The sequence below is a fragment of the Salmo salar genome, chromosome 20 (genome assembly GCF_965601325.2).
Source record: "Salmo salar chromosome 20, fSalSal1, whole genome shotgun sequence".
Taxonomy (NCBI): Eukaryota; Metazoa; Chordata; class Actinopteri; order Salmoniformes; family Salmonidae; genus Salmo; species Salmo salar.
Window position 1 is genome coordinate 32858885 of NC_138310.1, and position 22714 is coordinate 32881598.

At 44.2% G+C, this 22714-nt stretch overlaps 1 protein-coding gene across 1 annotated transcript in view; it reads left to right on the top strand.

Moving 5' to 3' along the window:
• Positions 1-22415, top strand: part of LOC106580465 (palmitoyltransferase ZDHHC8B) — a 99916-nt gene extending 77501 nt beyond the window's left edge. The window contains exons 2-11 of the mRNA XM_014161567.3: positions 725-846; positions 3836-3993; positions 4741-4913; positions 5242-5344; positions 5560-5651; positions 6561-6696; positions 6953-7070; positions 15816-15922; positions 16568-17844; positions 18704-22415. Of these exons, the coding sequence (XP_014017042.2) occupies positions 725-846; positions 3836-3993; positions 4741-4913; positions 5242-5344; positions 5560-5651; positions 6561-6696; positions 6953-7070; positions 15816-15922; positions 16568-17844; positions 18704-18860 (2443 nt within the window). The 3' untranslated portion in view covers positions 18861-22415. The remainder of the gene's footprint in view (positions 1-724; positions 847-3835; positions 3994-4740; positions 4914-5241; positions 5345-5559; positions 5652-6560; positions 6697-6952; positions 7071-15815; positions 15923-16567; positions 17845-18703) is intronic.
• The last annotated feature ends 299 nt before the right edge of the window (positions 22416-22714 follow it).

A 22714-nucleotide genomic window follows, 5' to 3' on the forward strand; every position in this document is an offset into this window, starting at 1 on the left:
GCTAGTGAGGGAGATAAGTGTTTCCAGTTTTAGATATTTTTGTAGTTCGTTCCAGTCATTGGCAGCAGAGAACTGGAAGGAGAGGCGGCCAAAGGAGGAATTGGCTTTGGGGGTGACCAGAGAGATATACCTGCTGGAGCGCGTGCTACAGGTGGGTGCTGCTATGGTGACCAGTGAGCTGAGATAAGGGGGGACTTTACCTAGCAGGGTCTTGTAGATGACCTGGAGCCAGTGGGTTTGGTGACGAGTATGAAGCGAGGGCCAGCCAACGAGAGTGTACAGGTCGCAGTGGTGGGTAGTATATGGGGCTTTGGTGACAAAACGGATGGCACTGTGATAGACTGCATCCAGTTTATTGAGTAGGGTATTGGAGGCTATTTTGTAAATGACATTGCCGAAGTCGAGGATTGGTAGGATGGTCAGTTTTACGAGGGTATGTTTGGCAGCATGAGTGAAGGATGCTTTGTTGCGAAATAGGAAACCAATTCTAGATTTAACTTTGGATTGGAGATGTTTGATGTGAGTCTGGAAGGAGAGCTTACAGTCTAACCAGACACCCAGGTATTTGTAGTTGTCCACATATTCTAAGTAAGATATGTGCGCATCCAATTGTGCATTTGTGTGTCATTCATTGCGTGCCTCCTATCTCTGAATCCTCAGATATCACTATGTATGAAAGGACTATGAATGGAGTTTCCTAACTGCTGTCCTCTCTCCTCTCCAGGTGCCCCTGGCTGACCAACACGATCTCCCCCGCCGTGCCTTTCTACAATGGCGTCGTCTTCCTCTTTGTGCTGGCCAACTTCAGCATGGCTACCTTCATGGACCCTGGAGTCTTCCCCAAAGGTCAGTTCCCTTTTACTACTGAAAGTGTCTGTATGAGATGAATGGGTCTCTGTCTGTCTCTCACTCTCTCTCTCTCTGTCCGGGTCTTTTCAGTACCCATTAGCCCACAACGCCTGTTTTAGCTAATAACTGGGCCCTCTCTGCACCATGCTATGCATGACTTACAGGCCTGTGACCAGGCGACCAAGCCCTGGTCGAGGTTACGAGGCCAACTGCTGCTGCCTTAGAAAAAAGACTGGCAGTACTTGATGTTAGTCAGCTGTTAGTAACGGTAAAGAAAGGGAAAAGCTGTGTGTGTGTCATTCACGCTCCTGGGGGATGGCCCGGCCCCTATGTTTAGTAATGATTGTTGAATGTGGTCCATTTACACCTTATGGTTGTAACATGCTTGTAACATAATAAGCTCCGGACTTTAAGAACTACTTGTCCCCCCATAAACAGGTAATAATCGTTACAACACATATGACACAGCCAGGTTCATGTATCTTCCCGAAGTGGTCTCTCCTTATTGTGGTTGTTGTGGAGATGGAGTGGAGAGCTGCAGTAGTTTTATAGTTTTAATTTGCTGTAGTTTTATAGAGAGAGAGTGTTACAGAGGGAAATGCATGCCCACTATATTGAGATGCCTGTGGCCACATGGATAATCCTACTGCTCCTGCCTCCACACACTGTATCTGTGTGGGGAGAAACAAACTGCAGTTAAATCCCTGCTTCTAAGAGCGGTATGGGCTCAGGGGTATATTTCCTAGATCCTACCCTGTCAATACAATCCTCATGAGCTGTCATCGCTGCTGTAGAGAGCTAGGCTGTATCTGACAGTTTATTCCTTTCTCTTCAATTGGTGTAAATCTGTGTATGACGTACAGTACCAGTCAAAAGTATGGACACACCTACTCATTCCAGGGTTCTTCTTTATTTTTACTATTTTCTATATTGTAGAATAATAGTGAAGACATGAAAACTATGAAATAACACATATGGAATCATGTAGTAACCAAAAAAAGTGTTAAACAATTGTTCTACAATGTAGAAAATAGTAAAAATAAAGAAAAACCCTTGAATGAGTAGGTGTGTCCATACTTTTGACTGGTACTGTATATACAGTGAATGTGACTACCAGGTTCAAATGTAAAGGCTTCTATTGTTCTGTAATGTAAAGTCTTGACAGCCTTGAAATGTAAAGGCGTATATTGTGTATTGGATGATAAAGCCTCTCATTAATTTGTCTGCTGAGGATTGTTTTTAAAGAGCAGACTGCAGGGGAGATGTTTACATTCAGTTTCCCAGTCAGTTACCTTTTAAATCTATTTGAAGAGTCTGAAAACTCATAACAACCGTGAAGTCTCTCAGTAGGTGTGTGTGTGTGTGTGTGTGTGTGTGTGTGTGTGTGTGTGTGTGTGTGGTTGTGTGTGTGTGGTTGTTCCAAGTGTACGAATCCCATGACGATCATCCTTCAGGTTGAATGGGCTCTTTGATGAACTGAAAGACATCACATTTTATTTCCTATCTTGCTCCAGAGCAATACACTTCACATAGAAATATTGTCAAGTGGCCCATTGTGCAAAGATCTACAAAAACTCTGGAAATGTACTCGTCCAATGAGTAGGGTGTGCAGTTGATGTGATCATTTTTTTGTCATCCATCCAAATGCAGGCCCTCTGGGCTTTAACCATTACTGTGTAATGGTTTAAACACATCCAACCAACCCTTACACTCAAACTTACGTGTGTGTGTATATATATATATATATATATATATATATATATATTAATACACACACACACACACATAATATATATATATACACACACACACACACACACATATATACACACAGTGAGGGAAACAATTATTTGATCCCCTGCTGATTTTGTACGTTTGCCCACTATAATTTTAATGGTAGGTTTATTTGAACAGTGAGAGACAGAATAACAACAAAAAAATCCAGAAAAAACGCATGTCAAAAATGTTATAAAATGATTTGCATTTTAACGAGGGAAATAAGTATTTGACCCCTCTGCAAAACATGACTTAGCACTTGATGGCAAAACCCTTGTCGGCAATCACAGAGGTCAGACGTTTCTTGTAGTTGGCCACCAGGTTTGCACACATTTCATGAGGGATTTTGTCCCACTCCTCTTTGCAGATCTTCTCCAAGTCATTAAGGTTTCGAGGCTGACGTTTGGCAACTCGAACCTTCAGCTCCCTCCACTTATTTTCTATGGGATTAAGGTCTGGAGACTGGCTAGGCTACTCCAGGACCTTAATGTGCTTCTTCTTGAGCCACTCCTTTGTTGCCTTGGCCGTGTGTTTTGGGTCATTGTCATGCTGGAATACCCATCCACGACATGCGTTTTTCTGGATTTTTTTGTTGTTATTCTGTCTCACTGTTCAAATAAACCTACCATTAAAATTATAGACTGATCATTTCTTTGTCAGTGGGCAAACGTACAAAATCAGCAGGGGATCAAATACTTTTTTCCCTCACTGTATATATACATGCATACATACATACATACATACATACAGAAATGCATGCATGCATGCATGCATGCATGCATACACACACACAGTCAACACTGCTGTTCTATTATATACTATTGATTCCACTGCCCATTTTATATTTGTAAATCCAGTCCATTATTACTATGCATACTACTTCTTCTATCACTTCTTCTACTTGTTATTTTTCACTTGACTCTTTTCATTGTTATTATTGATTCATGTTCTGCATTGTTGAGGGAGCTAGCACCTTTATACCTGCTGTAAACTGTGTATTTAATGTAGATTTGATGCCAAAGATGTGGGCTACAAAATGCATATTGTTTATAAAATGTAAATTTGTACAGACAGCTAACCATGGGAGTTAGCTTAATTTAAGTCTACCTCCTGTTGCCCCTGTCAAATGGAATCATAAATTAGATTGTGTGTGTGTGTGTGTGTGTGTGTGTGTACTTGCCTGCTAACGTGATCTCTCCCCTTGTGACAGCGGATGAGGATGAGGACAAGGACGATGATTTCCGGGCACCTCTCTACAAGAATGTAGAGATCAAAGGAATTCAGGTCCGGATGAAATGGTGTGCTACCTGTCACTTCTACAGACCGCCCCGCTGCTCTCACTGCAGTGTGTGTGACAACTGTGTGGAGGTAAGACTGACACTGACAGACACAGACCGACAGACACCACACTCTAGTCCATTTGTCAGCTGTTGACATTTCAATGTGGTGTTAGCCTTGTTTCTATGTGTGACCTCTACGGTTGACTGATGGTATGTGTTCACAGATAAGACCTGTCAACATACTGTGAACAATGTTATTCCTTATTGGATTGCAATCATGTTTTACACCACATCCAAGCAACATTCAGTAAAACAGAAGATTGGTTTCATAACTTTGTTTTTCCCATTTGAAGCCCCACTCTCCAGCTGTGTTGCTCTCCCAGTAGCCTACTGATGCGGCTGTGCCTACCGCTCTTTCATGTACAGTCTATCTCTCCATGAAAGAGTTGAAATCTGACTTTGAACTGAAGGTTGTGAGGCAGCCTCCTATATTTCAGTCAAACTACTTACGCTGGTTCTGTGTTCTTCAGTAGACGCTCAACCACAATCAAAAACAGTCAGCTAAAGTACAGTAGATGTTTCTAAAAACTCTAGAAATCTGACATATGCAATTAGAGATGATGGAATTGATTGAAACATCTCTGTGGAGTGTGTGAATACACTGAAAAGCTTTTATCATGTAGTATGATCCTGTTGATCTCCACTCTACCCGATGACCATCTCCTAACACCCTCTCTCTCTCTGTCCCTTCCCAGGACTTTGACCAGCACTGCCCCGGGGTGAACAACTGTATCTCTCCACCATCCTAAACACCCATCTGTCACTCTCTCCTCAGGACTTTGACCACCACTGCCCCTGGGTGAACAACTGTATCGGACGCAGGAACTACCGTTACTTCTTTCTGTTCCTGCTGTCGCTAAGCATCCACATGGTGGGCGTGTTCTCCTTCGGCCTGCTGTTCGTGCTGCACCACATGGAGCAGCTGGGCACGCTGCACACCACCGTCACGTATCCTTCCACACTGACGCCAGCCGGGTCTCATTTCACCTTCTATTGTATCAAAACTAGGGCCTTTTGTGTTCTGTTCTGAAGGCCCTGGGGAAAAGTGTGTCTGAGCATTAAAATGGACCACCAGAATGGACCCCGCTCATTTTCTATGGGTTGACAATCCTGATAATGATTGTTGATAATGTTTGATTGTTGTATAGAGAAAATAAAATAGTTGTCTGAATGGCTCCGTGGCAGCCATAACGTTGTTGGTGGCAGCGCTGGTTGGTTTGCAGCTGCAAAAATGGCTCCTAACAACGTTGCGCTCTCCTTTACTACGTATATCAAGTCTAGTGGTGATGTGTATAGCAGGGCTCTTCTTCATTCCAGTCATGGGCCTGACAGGCTTCCATATGGTCCTTGTCGCCAGAGGTCGCACCACTAACGAACAGGTGAGAAGGGGCCCAGCTAAGAGCGGCTTAACCAGACACACACACACACACACACACACTCACAAACATACAGTACATTCTATCATGTATCACACAGGACACAATATCAGCATTGCAGCTTCACTTGCCAACTCAAATCTGCTAGCTAGTTCTAGCTGTGTGTGTGTTCAGACCTTGCGTCTTCCCCCATTCTAACAAAGCCTTCTGTTCCTCAGGTGACGGGCAAGTTCCGTGGAGGAGTAAATCCCTTCACGCGTGGTTGCTGTGGCAACATCAAGTATGTCCTGTGTGCTCCCCTGGCGCCCAGGTAAGGAGGACATGGTTTCCTACTGTAGGTCAGGGGGTGTGTGTGGTGGGAGCCGGATAGACGGGCAATAAAAACTCAGCGGTCACAATTGGCCCAGCGTCGTCCGGGTTAGGGGATGGTTTGGCCGGGGGTACTTTACTTGGCTCATCACGCTCTAGCGACTCCTTCTTGCGGGCCGGGTGCCTGCAGTCTGACTTCGGTCGTCAGTTGAACGGTGTTTCCTCCGACACATTGGTGCGTCTAGCTTCCGGGTTAAGTGAGCAGGAGGACACATGACTAGACCTTCACCTCTCCCGAGCCTGTTAGGGAGTTGCAGCAATGAGACAAGATCGTAATCATGAAATTGGGGAGAAAAATATAAATGTTTTTAAAAAAGCTCAGCGGTAACCAAGACTGAGGGGGTTGCCATGGTACCTGTTCTGCTGTAGTCATTCTGAGTAGACTGCTGAGATAGAACTGCAGCAATGTCCAAGTGGGTGGGTGGGTGTGTTCTGCCTGAAGGAAGCCACCTATACCCCCAGAGGAAGGCAGATGGCTGGGAGAACTGAATCACACAACAGTTAAGGGGAAATCAAGCACAGCACAAACACATTCAGCAGCCAGACCCCAGAGCCTGATTTTAAAGAGACCTTTTGGGAGATAATACACTGCTAAAATTAACAGTATACATAGCCACAGATAGACAATACCCAGGTGGGGACTGAAACGGTTTTATTATAGTCATCATCCACCACTGAATTTGCCCCATATTCCCATATAGCCTGAGTCCTAGATCTGTTTGTGCAGTCTTGCCAAATCCTATGTCATTGTCACCTGACAATAACACAGGAGTTGGCAAGACAGTACAAACAGATCTGGGACTCAGGCTAACTCTCATACGATGAGTCGTCTCTCCTCTCCTCTATACAGGTACAATGGTGTAGACCCCAGGAAGAAGCCCCCTGTCTCTATCCAGCCCCCCTTCATCAGACCAGACCTCTCTGACAGACAGATCAGCATCAAGGTCAGCAACAACGGGATCCACACCAGTATCCTCCAGTCTAAAGTAAGCTTCGGTACATTCAGTAGATACAACAGTCATATTTCTAGTTCCATGTCCTATTCCTGGTTTTATTCCCAGTCCTGTTATCTATATTTCACCTAGCCATCTTTCTAGTCCTCTTCAACTGTACTATTCCCAGCCAGTCCCTTTACCTAACCCTGTCCCCCAGTCATATCCCTTGGCCTATCCCTGGTTCTGTTCCTCCACCTGCTGTTCCTTTTAAGACCACTTTTAACCCCTCGTCATCTCCCCTGTCCAGTCCAAGATCAGTCTGGATGGCCTGGCCGTGGATGACAAAGGCCTAGACACCCAGCCTCCTCTACCTCCCAAAGCAGACCGTTACAACCAGCTGAAGAGCCAGCTGACGTCCGGCGAAGGTAATAATGGGCAATCTATGCAAAATCATTGCGTTCCTCCTCTCTCTCTCCTCTCTCTTCTCTCTCTCTCTCTCAATTCAATCCAAGGGGCTTTATTGGCATGGGAAACATATGTTAACATTGCCAAAGCAAGTGAAGTAGATAATATACAAAAGTGAAATAAACAATAAAAATGAACAGTAAACATTACACTCACATAAGTTCCAAAAGAATAAAGACATTACTAATGTCATATTATGTATATATATAGTGTTGTAACGATGTACAAATGGTTAAAGTACAAAAGGGAAAATAATAAGCATAAATATGGGTTATATTTACAATGGTGTTTGTTCTTCACTGGTTGACCTTTTGTTGTGGCAACAGGTCACAAATCTTGCTGCTGTGATGGCACACTGTGGTATTTCACCCAGTAGATATGGGAGTTTATCAAAATCGGGTTTGTTTTCGAATATTTCGTGGATCTGTGTAATCTGAGGGAAATATGTGTCTCTAATATGGTCATACATTGGGCAGGAGGTTAGGAAGTGCAGCTCAGTTTCCACCTCATTTTGTGGGAAGTGTGCACATAGCCTGTCTTCTCTTGAGAGCCAGGTCTGCCTACGGTGGCCTTTCTCAATAGCAAGGCTATGCTCACTGAGTCTGTACATAGTCAAAGCTTTCCTTAAGTTTGGGTCAGTCACAGTGGTCAGGTATTCTGCCACTGTGTACTCTCTGTTTAGGGCCAAATAGCATTCTAGTTTGTGAATACGTGGTCTGTCATACGATAATTTGGTAAAAAGCCAATTTGACATTTGCTCAGTACATTGTTTTCACTTAGGAAATGTACAAGTCTGTTGTTAATGATAATGCAGAGGATTTTCCCAAGGTTGCTGTTGATTCATATCCTACGGTAGTTATTGGGGTCAAATTTGTCTCCATTTTTGTGGATTGGGGTGATCAGTCCTTGGTTCCAAATATTGGGGAAGATGCCAGAGCTAAGGATGATGTTAAAGAGTTTTAGTATAGCCAATTGGAATTTGTTGTCTGTATATTTGATCATTTCATTGAGGATACCATCAACACCACATGCCTTTTTGGGTTGGATGGTTTTTATTTTGTCCTGTAGCTCATTCAAGGTAATTGGAGAATTCAGTGTGTTCTGGTAGTCTTTAATAGTTGATTCTAAGATTTGTATTTGATCATGTATTTGTTTTTGCTGTTTGTTCTTTGTTATAGAGCCAAAAAGATTGGAGAAGTGGTTTACCCATACATCTCCATTTTGGATAGATAATTCTTTGTGTTGTTGTTTGTTTAGTGTTTTGCAATTTTCCCAGAAGTGGTTAGTCTATGGATTCTTCAATAACATTGAGCTGATTTCTGACGTGCTGTTCCTTCTTTTTCCGTAGTGTATTTCTGTATTGTTTTAGTGATTCACCATAGTGAAGGCGTAGACTCAGGTTTTCCAGGTCTCTATGTTTTTGGTTGGACAGGTTTCTCAATTTCTTTCTTAGATTTTGTCATTGTTGTTCATTTTCTTTGGTTTTCTATTTGAGATTTTTAGATTTGATAGGGAAGCTGAGAGGTCAAATATACTGTTAAGATTTTCTACTGCCAAGTTTACACCTTCACTATTACAGTGGAACGTTTTATCAAGGAAGTTGTCTAAAAGGGATTGAATGTGTTGTTGCCTAATTTTTTGGGGGTAGGTTTCCAAACTACATTCCTTCCATCTACAGCATTTCTTAATATTACTCAGTTCCTTTGGCTTTGATGCCTCATGATTGAGTAGGTCCTGCAGGTCTGGGAGAGTGTCTCGCTGGTCTGGGCGGGGTGTCTATTGATCTGTTGCTTCTGTGTGAAGTGTTGGGGCTGCGTTTAAGAGCGCTGTCCTTTAGAGTCCGGGCAAAGGATGGGCACTGCTGCCTTGTATAGGTGGACCTGGTCATAGAGGCTGTTCAAGTCCAGGGTGGAGTGGTGGGCCAGGAAAATTTTTGGTTTTGAGGCACAGTCATGGGAAATACTTGCGTTTACCCACTGTATGGTAGCAGGGTGGAAGTCTTTTCGTGGTAGCAGGGTGGAGATAACCACTTGCGCATTGGGGAAAGTAGAAGAAGCTTTTTCAATCACTCCCTTCAGTGTTGTGGCCACCCTTTCCTGCTGGGCTCTCAGGTCGTTGGTGCCTGTGTGTATTATTATGTGGCTAGGTGAACCTAGTTGGTCCTCAGACAGAAGGTCTAGGGCGCGCTGGGTGTTTGGACACCAGAGTTTAGACACTTTTTCACCAAACACAGTGTATTTTTTTCTTGTATATATTTCCCATTTGAGTCCATAAGGAGTACAATCTGGTAGTACTCTGTGCTGGGAGGTTGACTTTCCGCTTGGGGTTGCTCGTCTGTGGGGTTATATAATGAAGAGGTCTGGTCTGACCTGCTCGGGGTGGGGGTATCTTTCTCAAGGGAGAGCTTCTCCTGATTCTTTGATTAGGTGAAAGTCCAGCTGAAACTGTTTGGGGTTGCCCTGTACCATTACTGTTCCAGACTTATAGAGATTTATATTAGCTGACTCAGAGTCCTCGTTGTCTAGTATCCTGAGTTTCCACCTCTTGTTTACACCACCTCTCTTAACAGAGGGGTAGTGTGCTAATATAGCACTGTGCCATGCCAGGGGATGGTCTGGTTAATATAGCACTGTGCCATGCCAGGGGATGGTCTGGTTAATATAGCACTGGGCCATGCCAGGGGATGGTCTGGTTAATATAGCACTGTGCCATGCCAGGGGATGGTCTGTTTAATATAGCACTGTGCCATGCCAGGGGATGGTCTGGTTAATATAGCACTGTGCCATGCCAGGGGATGGTCTGGTTAATATAGCACTGTGCCATGCCAGGGGATGGTCTGTTTAATATAGCACTGTGCCATGCCAGGGGATGGTCTGGTTAATATAGCACTGTGCCATGCCAGGGGATGGTCTGGTTAATATAGCACTGTGCCATGCCAGGGGATGGTCTGGTTAATATAGCACTGTGCCATGCCAGGGGATGGTCTGGTTAATATAGCACTGTGCCATGCCAGGGGATGGTCTGGTTAATATAGCACTGTGCCATGCCAGGGGATGGTCTGGTTAATATAGCACTGTGCCATGCCAGAGGATGGTCTGGTTAATATAGCACTGTGCCATGCCAGGGGATGGTCTGGTTAATATAGCACTGTGCCATGCCAGGGGATGGTCTGGTTAATATAGCACTGTGCCATGCCAGGGGATGGTCTGGTTAATATAGCACTGTGCCATGCCAGGGGATGGTCTGGTTAATATAGCACTGTGCCATGCCAGGGGATGGTCTGGTTAATATAGCACTGTGCCATGCCAGGGGATGGTCTGGTTAATATAGCACTGTGCCATGCCAGGGGATGGTCTGGTTAATATAGCACTGTGCCATGCCAGGGGATGGTCTGGTTAATATAGCACTGTGCCATGCCAGGGGATGGTTTGTGTGGAAGATGAGGTTGCAGATGTTCCCATTTTTATAATAGTCAACAAAAAGTGTCTCTTGATTTTCCATAAGGAGCTTAATTTTGTGATCTTATCATTCTTTACATACACAGGGTATGTATTTTAATTACCTCTAAACAGCGGGAGGCAGCTTCTAAGGCCTCTCCATTTGGTTGGAGTAGACTGTGCGACTCTCCTGCCATTGTTGGGCTAAAGGGCTTTGACACTTCTCACTTGACACATATGTGCTAATTGAAGTTGTATCAAGCTTGGCAGCCTTAATTTAGCATTCAGTCCTTATAAAGTAATGTAATGTATTTTGCTTCTTGGCTTTTGGAAATAAAATATAGCTTCAGACTAAACATTACTCACTCAGTTCCAGGTAGGATGGTGTTTTCAGGTTTCTTTTGTTTTCCAGAGCATTTGCTGTATAGCGTTGGAATAATAATCTTTGGTAGTTGTAAGCCTTCCAGGTGCTTCCGTAATTCCGTCCAAAATCAGTTTTTGAGTTTTGATTTGGAGTGAAGGTTATGTTGTAGAGGGTAGTATCCTGTATATGTTCCTGACAAAAAATCCTCTCTCTCTGTCTCTCTGTGTGTGTGGAAACTTTCCACAGTGATGTTGGTCCATGGTGGCGCGATGGCATCACACACTTGCTGCAGATTGGACGGCGGCCCATTCCATCTTATCGCAAAGATGCTCTTTTGGGTTGAGGTCTTGGGACTTCGCAGGCCACTCAAGTAAACTGAACTCGCTGTCATGTTCCAGGCAATGTTTTTCCACTCCTTAATTCTCCAGTGTTGTTGATCGTGTGCTCACTGGGGCCGCTTTTTCTTGTTTTTAACTGATATGAATGGAACCCGGTGTAGTTATCTGTTGCAATAGCCCTCTGTGACAACGATCAACGAGTTGTGCGTTCCGAGATGCTGTTCTTCACACCACTGTTGTACTGCACCATTATCAGTTTGTGGCCCGCCTGTTAGCTTGCATAATTCTTGACATTCTCCTTTGATCTCTCTCATCAACGAGCTGTTCTTGCCCACAGGCCTACCGCTGACTGGATGTTTTTTGTTTGTCGCACCATTCTCGGTTAACAGAGTGCGGCCGTTTCTGAGATACTGGATCTGGCGCACCTGGCACCGACGATCATACCATGCTCAAAGTTGCTTAGGTCACACGTTTTGCAAATTCTAACGTTCAATAGAAAAGTAACTGAATGCCTCAATTCCTGTTTGCCTACTTTATATAGCAAGCCACAGGACTCGCTGTCTGTTGGAGCGATCCATTTTCGTGAACGACCCTGACCTGCAAATACAGTAGGGCGATTGAAAATGCCATGTACAGTCAGAGACAGAGGAACGATTTTTTGAGAAGAGGTGCCGGAGTTTTTTTTAAAGCCTAATTTAGATAAGTTTCTGCTTATAATTTCCAACATTTTGGTCAGCTAGTCAACTTGACTTGTTTAATTAAGGAAAGGAAAAGCAGTGAAGACGACCTAACATGTTTCTGAAAAGATTTCAGTTTGGCTTGGATGCATATTTTATGCGGTTGAAATATTATCAGTTTGGGGCCTCCCGAGTGGCGCAGCGGTCTAATGCATCACTACAGACCCAGGTTCGATCCCGGGCTGTGTCACAACCGGCTGTGACCGGGAGTCCCATAGGGCGGCGCACAATTGGCCCGTGAAAGTCCTTGTGTGGCCCAGCCAAAGCCTAGATTTGAATCCCATTGAAAATCTGTAGAAAGATGAAGATTACTGTTCACCACTGGTCCTCATCTAACTTAACAGAGCTTGAGAAAATCTGCGAGGAAGAATGGGAGAAAATCAGCAAATACAGATGTGCAAAGCTGATACAGACGACACAAAGCTGTAATCGCTGCCAAAGGTGCTTCTACAAAGTATTGAGTCAGGGGTGTGAATACTTATGTAAATTATATATATCTGTATTTCATTTTCAATACATTAGCAAACATTTCTTAAAACATGTTTTCACTTTCTCATTATTTGGCATTGTGTGTAGATGGATGAGAAGTCCATCTACACACATACATTTTACATTTTGAATTCAGGGTATAACACACCAAAATGTGGAATAAGTCAAGGGGAATGAATACTTTCTGAAGGCACTGTATAGACCTAAAGCCAGTGCCCAGATTTCAATAACTATTCCATTTAACCCTTCTAAACAGTAGACTACAGCCCTTGACGTGCCATATTTGAAGTCCCAGTTTTGTGACATTCAAATTTGTATATTGCCTCAATCATCACACATACAATGCCTTGCAAAATAATTCATCCCCCTTGGCGTTTTCCCTATTTTGTTGCATTACAACTTGTAATTTAAATTGATTTTTATTTGGATTTCATGTAATGGACATACACAAAATAGTCCAAATTGGTGAAGTGAAATTAAAAAAATAACTAGTTTCAAAAAATTCTAAAAAAAAAATTATATTTGAAAATTGGTGCCTGCATATGTATTCACCCCCTTTTCTATGAAGCCCCCAAATAAGATCCCCCAGAGTCTGCAACACCACTAAGCAAGGGGCACCACCAAGCAAGCGGCACCATGAAGACCAAGGAGCTCTCCAAACAGGTTAGGGACAAAGTTGTGGAGATGTACAGATCAGGGTTGGGTTATATAAAAAATATCTGAAACTTTGAACATCCCACAAAGCACCATTAAATCCGTTATTAAAAAATGGAGAAAATATGGCACCACAACAAACCTGCCAAGAGAGGGCCGCCCACCAAAACTCGCGGACCAGGCAAGGACGGCATTAATCAGAGAGGCAACAAAGAGACCAAAGATAACCCTGAAGGAGCTGCAAAGCTCCATAGCGGAGATTGGAGTATCTGACCATAGGACCACTTTAAGCCGTATACTCCACAGAGCTGGGCTTTACGGAAGAGTGGCCAGAAAAAAAGCCCTTGCTTAATTAAAGGAAAAAAATAAACAAATACGTCTGGTGTTCGCCAAAAGGCATGTGGGAGACTCCCCAAAAATATGGAAGAAGGTTCTCTGGTCAGATGAGACTAAAATTGAGCTTTTTGGCCATCAAGGAAAACGCTATGTCTGATGGAAACCCAACACCCCGAACGCCATCCATGCTGTGGGGATGTTTTTCATCGGCAGGGACTGGGAAACTGGTCAGAATTGAAGGAATGATGGATGACACTAAATACAGGGAAATTCTTGAGGGAAACCTGTTTCAGTCTTCCAGAGATTTGAGACTGGGACGGAGGTTCCCCTTCCAGCAGGACAATGACTGCTAAAGCAACACTCGAGTGGTTTAAGAGGAAACATTTAAATGTCTTGGAATGGCCTAGTCAAAGCCCAGACCTCAATCCAATTGAGAATCCGTGGTATGACTTAAATATTGCTGTACACCAGCGGAACCTATCCAAATTGAAGGAGCTGGAGTAGTTTTGCCTTGAAGAATGGACAAAAATCCCAGTGGCTAGAAGTGCCAAACTTATAGAGACATAACCCAAGAGACTTGCAGCTGTAATTGCTGCAAAAGGTGGCTCTACAAAGTATTGACTTTGGAGGGGGGGGGGGGGGTGATTAGTTATGCACGCTCAGGTTTTCTGTTTTTTTTGTCTTATTTCTTGTTTGTTTCACAAAAAAAAATATTTTGCATCTTCAAAGTGGTAGGCATGTTGTGTAAATCAAATGATACAAACCCCCCAAAAATCTGTTTTAATTCCAGGTTGTAAGGCAACAAAATAGGGAAAATGCCAAGGGGGTGAATACTTTCGCAAGCCACTGTAACATCACACTTCCCACTGCTATCAACCTCTTTAACCACTTCACAAAATCTTTCCAAAACGTTACTATTCTGGCCCTCCCTTTTCTTTATTTTCAACTCTCTATTTTGCAGCTTTTCTCTTATTGAATTCAACAACAACATTGTCCTTTTTGTCTCAGTGGATCAATGTTTTCTGCCCAACTTCCCGATAGCATTTGGCGCAGTTACAGTAAGGCCCTAAAGCTTTGGCTTACGCTCTAATTAAGCAATAAGGCCAGAGGAGGTGTGGTATATGGCCAATATACCATGGATAAGGGCTGTTCTTATGCACGACGCAAAGCGGAGTGCCTGGATGTAGCCCTTAGCTGTAATATATTGGCCATATATCACAAACACCCGAGGTGCCTTATTGCTATTATAAACTGGTACCAATGTAATTAGAGCAGGAAAAATAAATGTTTTGTCATACCCATGGTATGTGGTCTGATATACCATGTCTGTCAGACAATCAGCTTTCAGGGCTCAAACCACCCAGTTTATAATGGCAGATAAAAAAAATTATGAAAGATAAACCTCAGTGTAGCCTATAGATATGAATTGCACAAGAATTATACATGTATGGATTTTTTTATGCATTGTTTTCTCTATGTTCAACCTGCCCGCCACCCACCCGCTCTTCATCCACATAATATTTCATGACCCTAAACCCACGGGGACTGCGGGTTATGAGTCAACCCGCAAATCACTAGTGTGTATCTCTCTCTCTGTGTTTCTCTTTCTGTCTCTTTCTGTTTCTTTCCCTCTCTGGTGTATTGCACCGAACTGCTCTCTCTGGCCTCCTAAAAGCGCTCCATCTCAGTGCTAGTTAGTGACTTATAACTAGTTAGGCTTGATGAATGAACTCCAGCATGGCAGTCCTCTATCGCTCTTCATCAGCGAGGAGAAATGTAGTGTCCTTTGTCATGAGTGGCCTGGTTCAGTCAATCTGCTCCAGATTTGTTATGGACTCGATGAGGGTACGCAGACCCGCAAGCCACTGTGGCCCCTCAGGATGAGTTCAGATTTTTTGTGGCCCCCACCTCCATTCCTTATCTATTGTGTCATGGTGCATTATGTCTGGAGCTCCTTCCTGACTGTTTTTTCCATCTCTACTGCCACTTGGTGGTGTTTTATGTTACTGCATTATTTGAAATGACAAAATCAATACAGCACCACAAGATTTACCTAACAACATTGCTAGGACATGTCCAGTGTCTGTTGTGCTGAAAAAGTCAAAGCAAAGATTTCAATGCAAGGAGAATTTCTTATGATTGTCTTTATATGTTAGCTTTTGAATCTTATTTTCTCAGTTTGCTTTTCTTTTTTAGCTTGAGGTGAAGACAACAACATAATGAGCCATGAAAGGCTCTGATGATGACAGCACTATCAATTCTAACACACCATAAAATGGATGCTTACATCCTTACACCAGATAATAGTCTGTCTCTCACAGTAACATTGTTCTCTGTCTTCCACTTCCAGATAGTTCCCTGTCCGGCAAGACCCATCCCTCCACCCCGGCCATGTACAAGTACCGGCCCTCGTTCGGCACCATCCCTAAAGTCCATTACCATGCGGCAGGAGAGAAGGTCAGACTAAATGACTAAATTCTAATAGTAATTGCAAACAGGCTTACCCAATATTTTACTGTATTCCTGCACAGTTGCGAGTGTGACTGCATATAAATGAACAGCTGTTTCAATTTTTTATAAAACTTTTCTCATTACGGCCTCCCGAGTGGCGCACCGGTCTAAGGCACTGCATCGCAGTGCTAGAGGCGTCACTACAGACCCGGGTTCGAGCCCGGGCTGTATCACAACCGGACGTGATCGGGAGTCCCATAGGGTGGCGCACAATTGGCCCAGCGACGTCCGGGTTAGGGGAAGGTTTGGCCGGGGGGATTTACTTGGCTCATCGCACTCTAGCGACTCCTTGCGGCGGGCCGGGTGCCTGCAGGCTGACCTCGGTTGTCAGTTAAACGGTGTTCTGACACATTGGTACGTCTGGCTTCCGGGTTAAGCGAGTGGATGTTAGGATGCGCGGTTTGGCGGGTCATGTTTCAGAGGACGCATTGACTCGACTTTCACCTCCTGAGCCCGTTGGGGAGTAGCAGCGATGAGACAAAATTGAAATTGGGGAGAAAAAGGGGGTAAAACAAAAATGTCATTATAGTATGGCTAGTCAAAATAATAGTCCATATTTCTCACTACTTCTGTGTTGTTTTGTCTTGTCAGATTGTAATGCCAGATGACCACCGTAAGGCGTCAGCCATCTTGGAGGAGGGCCGTTGCCATGTCGACTACCGCTCAGAGCCCAACCTGGACCTGCCTGACTATCGCAACGCCCCTCTCCACCGCTCCTTCCAGTCCTCCCCACTGCAACTGGACTCCTACCCCATCAACTCCAGCTCCCTCAGCCTGAAGCAGGCCCACCAGCGCAGGGACAAGGGCCAGCTGCCTGTCCTCCAGCCTGAGACAGTCACCTCCACCCCCTACAAGAGCGTCTTCTCCCCACTGTCCAACCGCAACAGCAGCCTCTCCTACGACAGCCTGCTCAACCCCAGCATTTCCCCAGCCACCGCAGCCGAGTGCATGGCCCACCCCGGCATGCCCTCTATGGGCTCGCACTCACCCTACCTGCCAACCAAAATGTGCCACGTGCGGCGGCCTGAACCTCAGATCCAGAGGCAGCAGGTCCCCCCCAGCTTCAGCCCGGTGTTGGGCTCCAGGGGGATGGGGATGAGCAGGGGCAGGCAGTCCCCCCAGGACCGGGATCTGTCCCCAGTGTTGGGCTCCAGGGGTATGGGGATGAGCAAGGGCAGGCAGTCCCCCCAGGACCGGGATCTGTCTCCGGCGTTGGGCTCCAGGGGGATGGGGATGAGCAAGGGCAGGCAGTCCCCCCAGGACCGGGATCTGTCCCCGGCGTTGGGCTCCAGGGGGATGGGGATGAGCAGGGGCAGGCAGTCCCCCCAGGACCGGGACCTGTCCCCGGTGCGCTACGACAACCTTTCCAAAACCATCATGGCCTCCATCCAGGAGCGTAAGGAGATGGAGGAGAGGGAGAAGCTGCAGCTGCTGCACCATGGGGGGTGCTCCCAGGCTCAGTCCTATGCCCAGGCTCAGGACTCAGGCATGTTCGACAGCTCTGGAGGGTACGGCCTGCCTCCCAGCGCCTGCTACCCGGATAGTCCCCGGGACCCTAGCTCCAGAGGCCCCACGCCTCCAGCCTACGGAGGCTCTAGGGACAACGTGATGGGGGTGGTGAGCTACGGGCCTCGGACCCCCGTGCTGCGCTCCTCTGGTGGCTCCTCTCTGGCACGTGCCCCCAGGACTTCCTCCAGCTCCCTGCACACTGACAGCAGCATGCAGGGAGGCAGGGTCCCTGAGCCCCCCTGCCGCTCCCCGCCCCACCACTCCCCTGCCATGCCCCAATCCCCCTCCTACACCCACAAGAAACTCTCCTTCATCCACGCCCTGGAGAGAACAGACTCATCCCGCCTGGGTGGCCCAAGGTACGAATCCTAACATACCCCTAACGTCTCCTGGGGTGCATGAAATGAGCTGAGGTGCTGGGGAGGGAACAGAACTCACCCCCCACAGGAAGCCCTGAAGCCCTGCTGGCTGACTGGTTAGAAACCAGCGGTGGATGGGCTCTAGTCCCCCACACAGGATGAGTAGTGAGCCTGAGAGAGCTTAGGCTAGGTGTTAACATGTAGCATCTGTATACATACAGTTTCCTTCAATATTATACCCTTTTATCCAATTAAGTACTGTGCATGGTGTTTGTCACTGGATTTTAATGTTTTGCTTTCATAGGAAGAAAAAAACTTTTGTATTTTTCTAAGTTGTCTGTCATGATGAATAAAGTTGCATTACCCCACTATCATTTCCTTCTGTTTGCATGCTTATCTCCCTCCTGTCACTCACTTCCATCTGGGAATATCAACATCTACATCTCTCTGCATGTTTTAGCACCTACAGAAACTCCGTACAAACCTAGATTATCACGGACAACACACTGTGGTTTTACCCTTTATTTCATAAAATGTCATTCCGATTTCTGGGTCATGAATACACCACTCATGGTAATTTATGCTAGCACCAGCAGGTACACTGGCATGTGTTTCATTACTCCTCTAACTAGTGTCATGGTCATTTACATACTGCATGCTCTTGGGACCAGCCACACAAGACCAACTACTAACACCACCAGAACATGCATGTGAGAACAATACACATATTTTCTGGTATGAGAACTGAATTATCTTTCCATGTAATCTGTGTTTATACTGCATGTGCATGTATATCTAAAGCTAAGTTAGTTCTCACTTCAAATAACTATGCCCTCTTGTTTTTTTTCTCCCCATTCAGAGAGGCCATGATGCAAAGTAAAGTGAATGGGCAAACAGACTGCCATCTAGGGCCCAACCGCTCCAGTGCCCAGGGCACCACTCTCAGCCCTAGCCGCCACAGTAATGTCAAAAAGGTGACTGGGGTGGGTGGCACAACCTATGAGATATCTGTGTGAAAGGGCTGGGGCCCAGGGCGCCAAACCTTGAGGGAAGAGGCAGCATTCTCATGGCCTCCACATCCAATGACAACAACAACTGTGCTACACAGAGAGGGTTCTCTTCTTCCTTTGATCTTTTTTTATTCGATATTGACCAATCAGGGACGCATAGCATGTCCTACTTGGGAATTATTGGCGGACCTCTTTCCGGGCCTAGCCCTTGGTCTCTGTGTCTGTACTGGAGGAGTGCACCGTGATAAGTGTGTGTTTGATGTGAAAAGAGAAACTTCAACCTAAAGAGGGCTGATGTTCTTACTGAGTGTTTTGTTGAATTTTGTGGCTTGTTGCGTTGGTCATCAGTGGACAGTCTGAATGAGATCTTACATTTGTCGTTTACAGCATCTCAGTTGCGGTCTAGGTGCTGTTCTGTATGATCACACTCACTAACTACCCACCCAGGCCACGAGAGGTTAACACACAGACACCCCTTACACATACAGATGATGCCACATGTCTGTTCAGTCACATTCTCTGAAATAGCAATGGTATGGCGAGCCACCTCTAACCCAATAAGTCATGCATACAGCACCAATCCATTTGATTCAAGCACACAGTAACAGTCCATTAGATTCAAGCATACAGCATCACTCCATTGGATTCAAGCATACAGCATCACTCCATTGGATTCAAGCATACAGCATCACTCCATTGGATTCAAGCATACAGCATCACTCCATTGGATTCAAGCATACAGCATCACTCCATTGGATTCAAGCATACAGCGTCCCTCCATTGGATTCAAGCATACAGCGTCCCTCCATTGGATTCAAGCATACAGCGTCAATCCATTTGATTCAAGCATACAACATCACTCCATTGGATTCAAGCATACAGCGTCCCTCCATTTGATTCAAGCATACAGCGTCCCTCCATTTGATTCAAGCATACAGCGTCAATCCATTGGATTCAAGCATACACATACCTCTTATGAATTCAAGGTGCTTTCAAGGTGCTGACCGTGTCTGTCTTGTCCATCAACAACATGTTGGCCATTACTGAGCAGCACAGAGAAAAGATCACAACGCACCAGTCATTGTTAGATCAATGCAATCTTTAATACAGTTCTAATACCGTCACAAGATGGGCTGAATGGATATCAAACTGTTAAATGGCAATACAACAGGTCTTGAATTTCTCCAACTCTCCATTTATCCTCTGAGTTTTGAGGTGGTGTTTTAGGGCTTACAGTACAGGAGCATATTCATCTCAACTCTATCTGAGCTCCCGTATTTATTTCCCTTTATAAACTGGGGGGTCGAGCCCTGAATGCTGATTGGCTGAAAGTCGTAGTATATCACACCCAATAGCACAGGTATGACAAAACATTTATTTTTACTGTTCTAATTACGTTGATAGCCAGTTTATAATAGCAAAAAGACACCTCGGGTTTGTGGTATACGGCCAATATACCACGGCTAAGGGCTGTATCCAGGCGCTCCGCGTTGTGAGCATGAACAGCCCTTAGCCATGGTATATTGGCCATATACCACATCCCCTCGTGCCTTATTGCTTAAGTATACCATAAGCTACATCCTATCTACTGATTTCAATGTCATGTTAGTGACCCCCGACACAGACCAGTGCTAAGAAGATACACAAAAGCCTCTGCTACTGAGTGTCACAGAGGTGGCTGTTATCTGTGATCTATCCTGAATACCCCAACAAAACGGTCCTCCCCATATTCAGGACAATTCCCACCAGCTAGCCAGTCAGCCATGCACCGCCAAAACATCTGAAAGGCAATTTATTACTTTTGTGACTTAGTATTTTTAGTAAAATAGGTCTACCCATAATAAGTTATGTTAAAGCCATGTATAATTGTTTTGATATGATTCATATCAAGAGTGGAAAAAGTCTTCACCTGTGTTACAACATGAAAACCTGTCACCCATTGTTATTTAGTCGTTTTTTTATAGATTTATTTTTATTATTTCCAACCTTTCGAAAATGTTTGATACATCTTGCTTTTTATACAGATACTCAAGCTTGGAATGGATGTTTGCATTTTGAGTGGATTTTGTTGATAATTTATAACCTAAGTGAATTAATGAATAAGTACCATAACCGATATAGGGAAGGGGGTATGCTAGTTTGTTGTATGCTACAGTGTAAAAAATGTTATTGATTAAACTGTGATGAAGCAATGTAAAGTTATATTTAGCGGATGTCATTTTAAAAAGTTGGGATAAAAAGTACCAAAGGTGGCTACTAACCCTGATCCTGTTTAAAGCTCTGGATACTCCTGAAATCCATCCACTTTCAGCAGCTGTCTGGCACAGCAAACTTTAATTCATTACAAGACATGAGGAAAGTCAAAGATAAAACTATGGGACTGTTGTTTTTTTGTTGTTCACTAATGAAAAGAAGATATAGTTTGATCGGTACATCTATTTTTTTTTTCTTAAAAGAAACACTGATTAAATGTAGCTTGAAAGTTTCCCTCTGTTTTGTAACTTTTCTTGTTTGTAAAAGGCTCTGAACATTTGAGGTGAGAAATGTCACCTGGTCATTTGCACGTTCTAAGCGTTGAAGACAGAATTTACATGGATGTAAAGGACCCTATTTGTTTGCAACTACACACTGCATCCATTAAATGACCATTGTGGCCTTTTCAAGAGAACAATGATGTTTACTGCACAAAGAAATCTGATATGACGGGTAACCAGGTTGCACTGTGGGACCTCCACCTATGAAATGCCACCAATAATTCTAATCATGCTTATAGCTGAATGGTCCCACTTATGGATAGTAGACACTTTTTTTTACTTATTGTACCTATTCATTGTGATACTCACTTTAACTGAAAGTACCATAATTGTAGATATCGTATAATAGATGTATATATTGGGAACATATACATTTATCAGAGTACACAGAAAGATGTGACCCTCACATTGGAGATAGTAGAGAAGAGAATACCCCTTGCCATGTATTGTTTTTTTAGCCTGTTATTTGTGGCACATACCATTCCATTTCTCCATCTTATCATCTTATCGGTTCAATTGCAGACCATAAGCTTAAAATATGACAACACACATTGATAACTGGTCCAACCCCATAGCAGACCCTAATTGTATTATATTAAACATGGCAAAGGGAGCTAGTTAGGTTAATATGCCATACTATTTTCAGCTGAATGTACAGTATTGGGTCACTTGTCTCATATTTAACTCAAATTCACCTGTGTTCCTTGCAGGTGACCGACCCAACATTGTTGATACATACTTGAATCTTCCCCTTCAAGCACAGATACACATATGACAAAAGTGATTGTTGTTATTCTTCCTTTAGATTACTGCCACTTTTGTTTTTTGCTGTCTGATGGATATTTAACCAAGGGCTCGATTCAATCCGTAACACTGAAGTTTGATTCGAGTCCCAAGTCACCTCACCTGAACAATATGAACTATTGCAGAATACCTGTTGCTGTGTCTTGCTTATCATAATCAGATGTAGTATTTTGTAACATTTGTTATATGAATAGAAAAATAAATGTAGACAGTGTATTGGAAATACTGTTAATGTACATTATTAATTATTTTTGTTGAAAGGAAATATGCCACTTGATGACAGAATTAGAATAAAGAAATGTTTGTCAAGCCTATGCATTCACTAGATTGACGTTGAACATTTCAGTGACACAGATCGAAATGTTTCTATTTGTTCAATGAGATTTCAGTTATATCTGGTGGAATGCATTTCACTTGGCACCACATCACAGTTACATCACTTAAAAGGTTGGTGAATAAGCATCAATTACCCCAAAAAAGTAATCAACCAAATGTATTTATAAAGCCCTTTTTACATCAGCC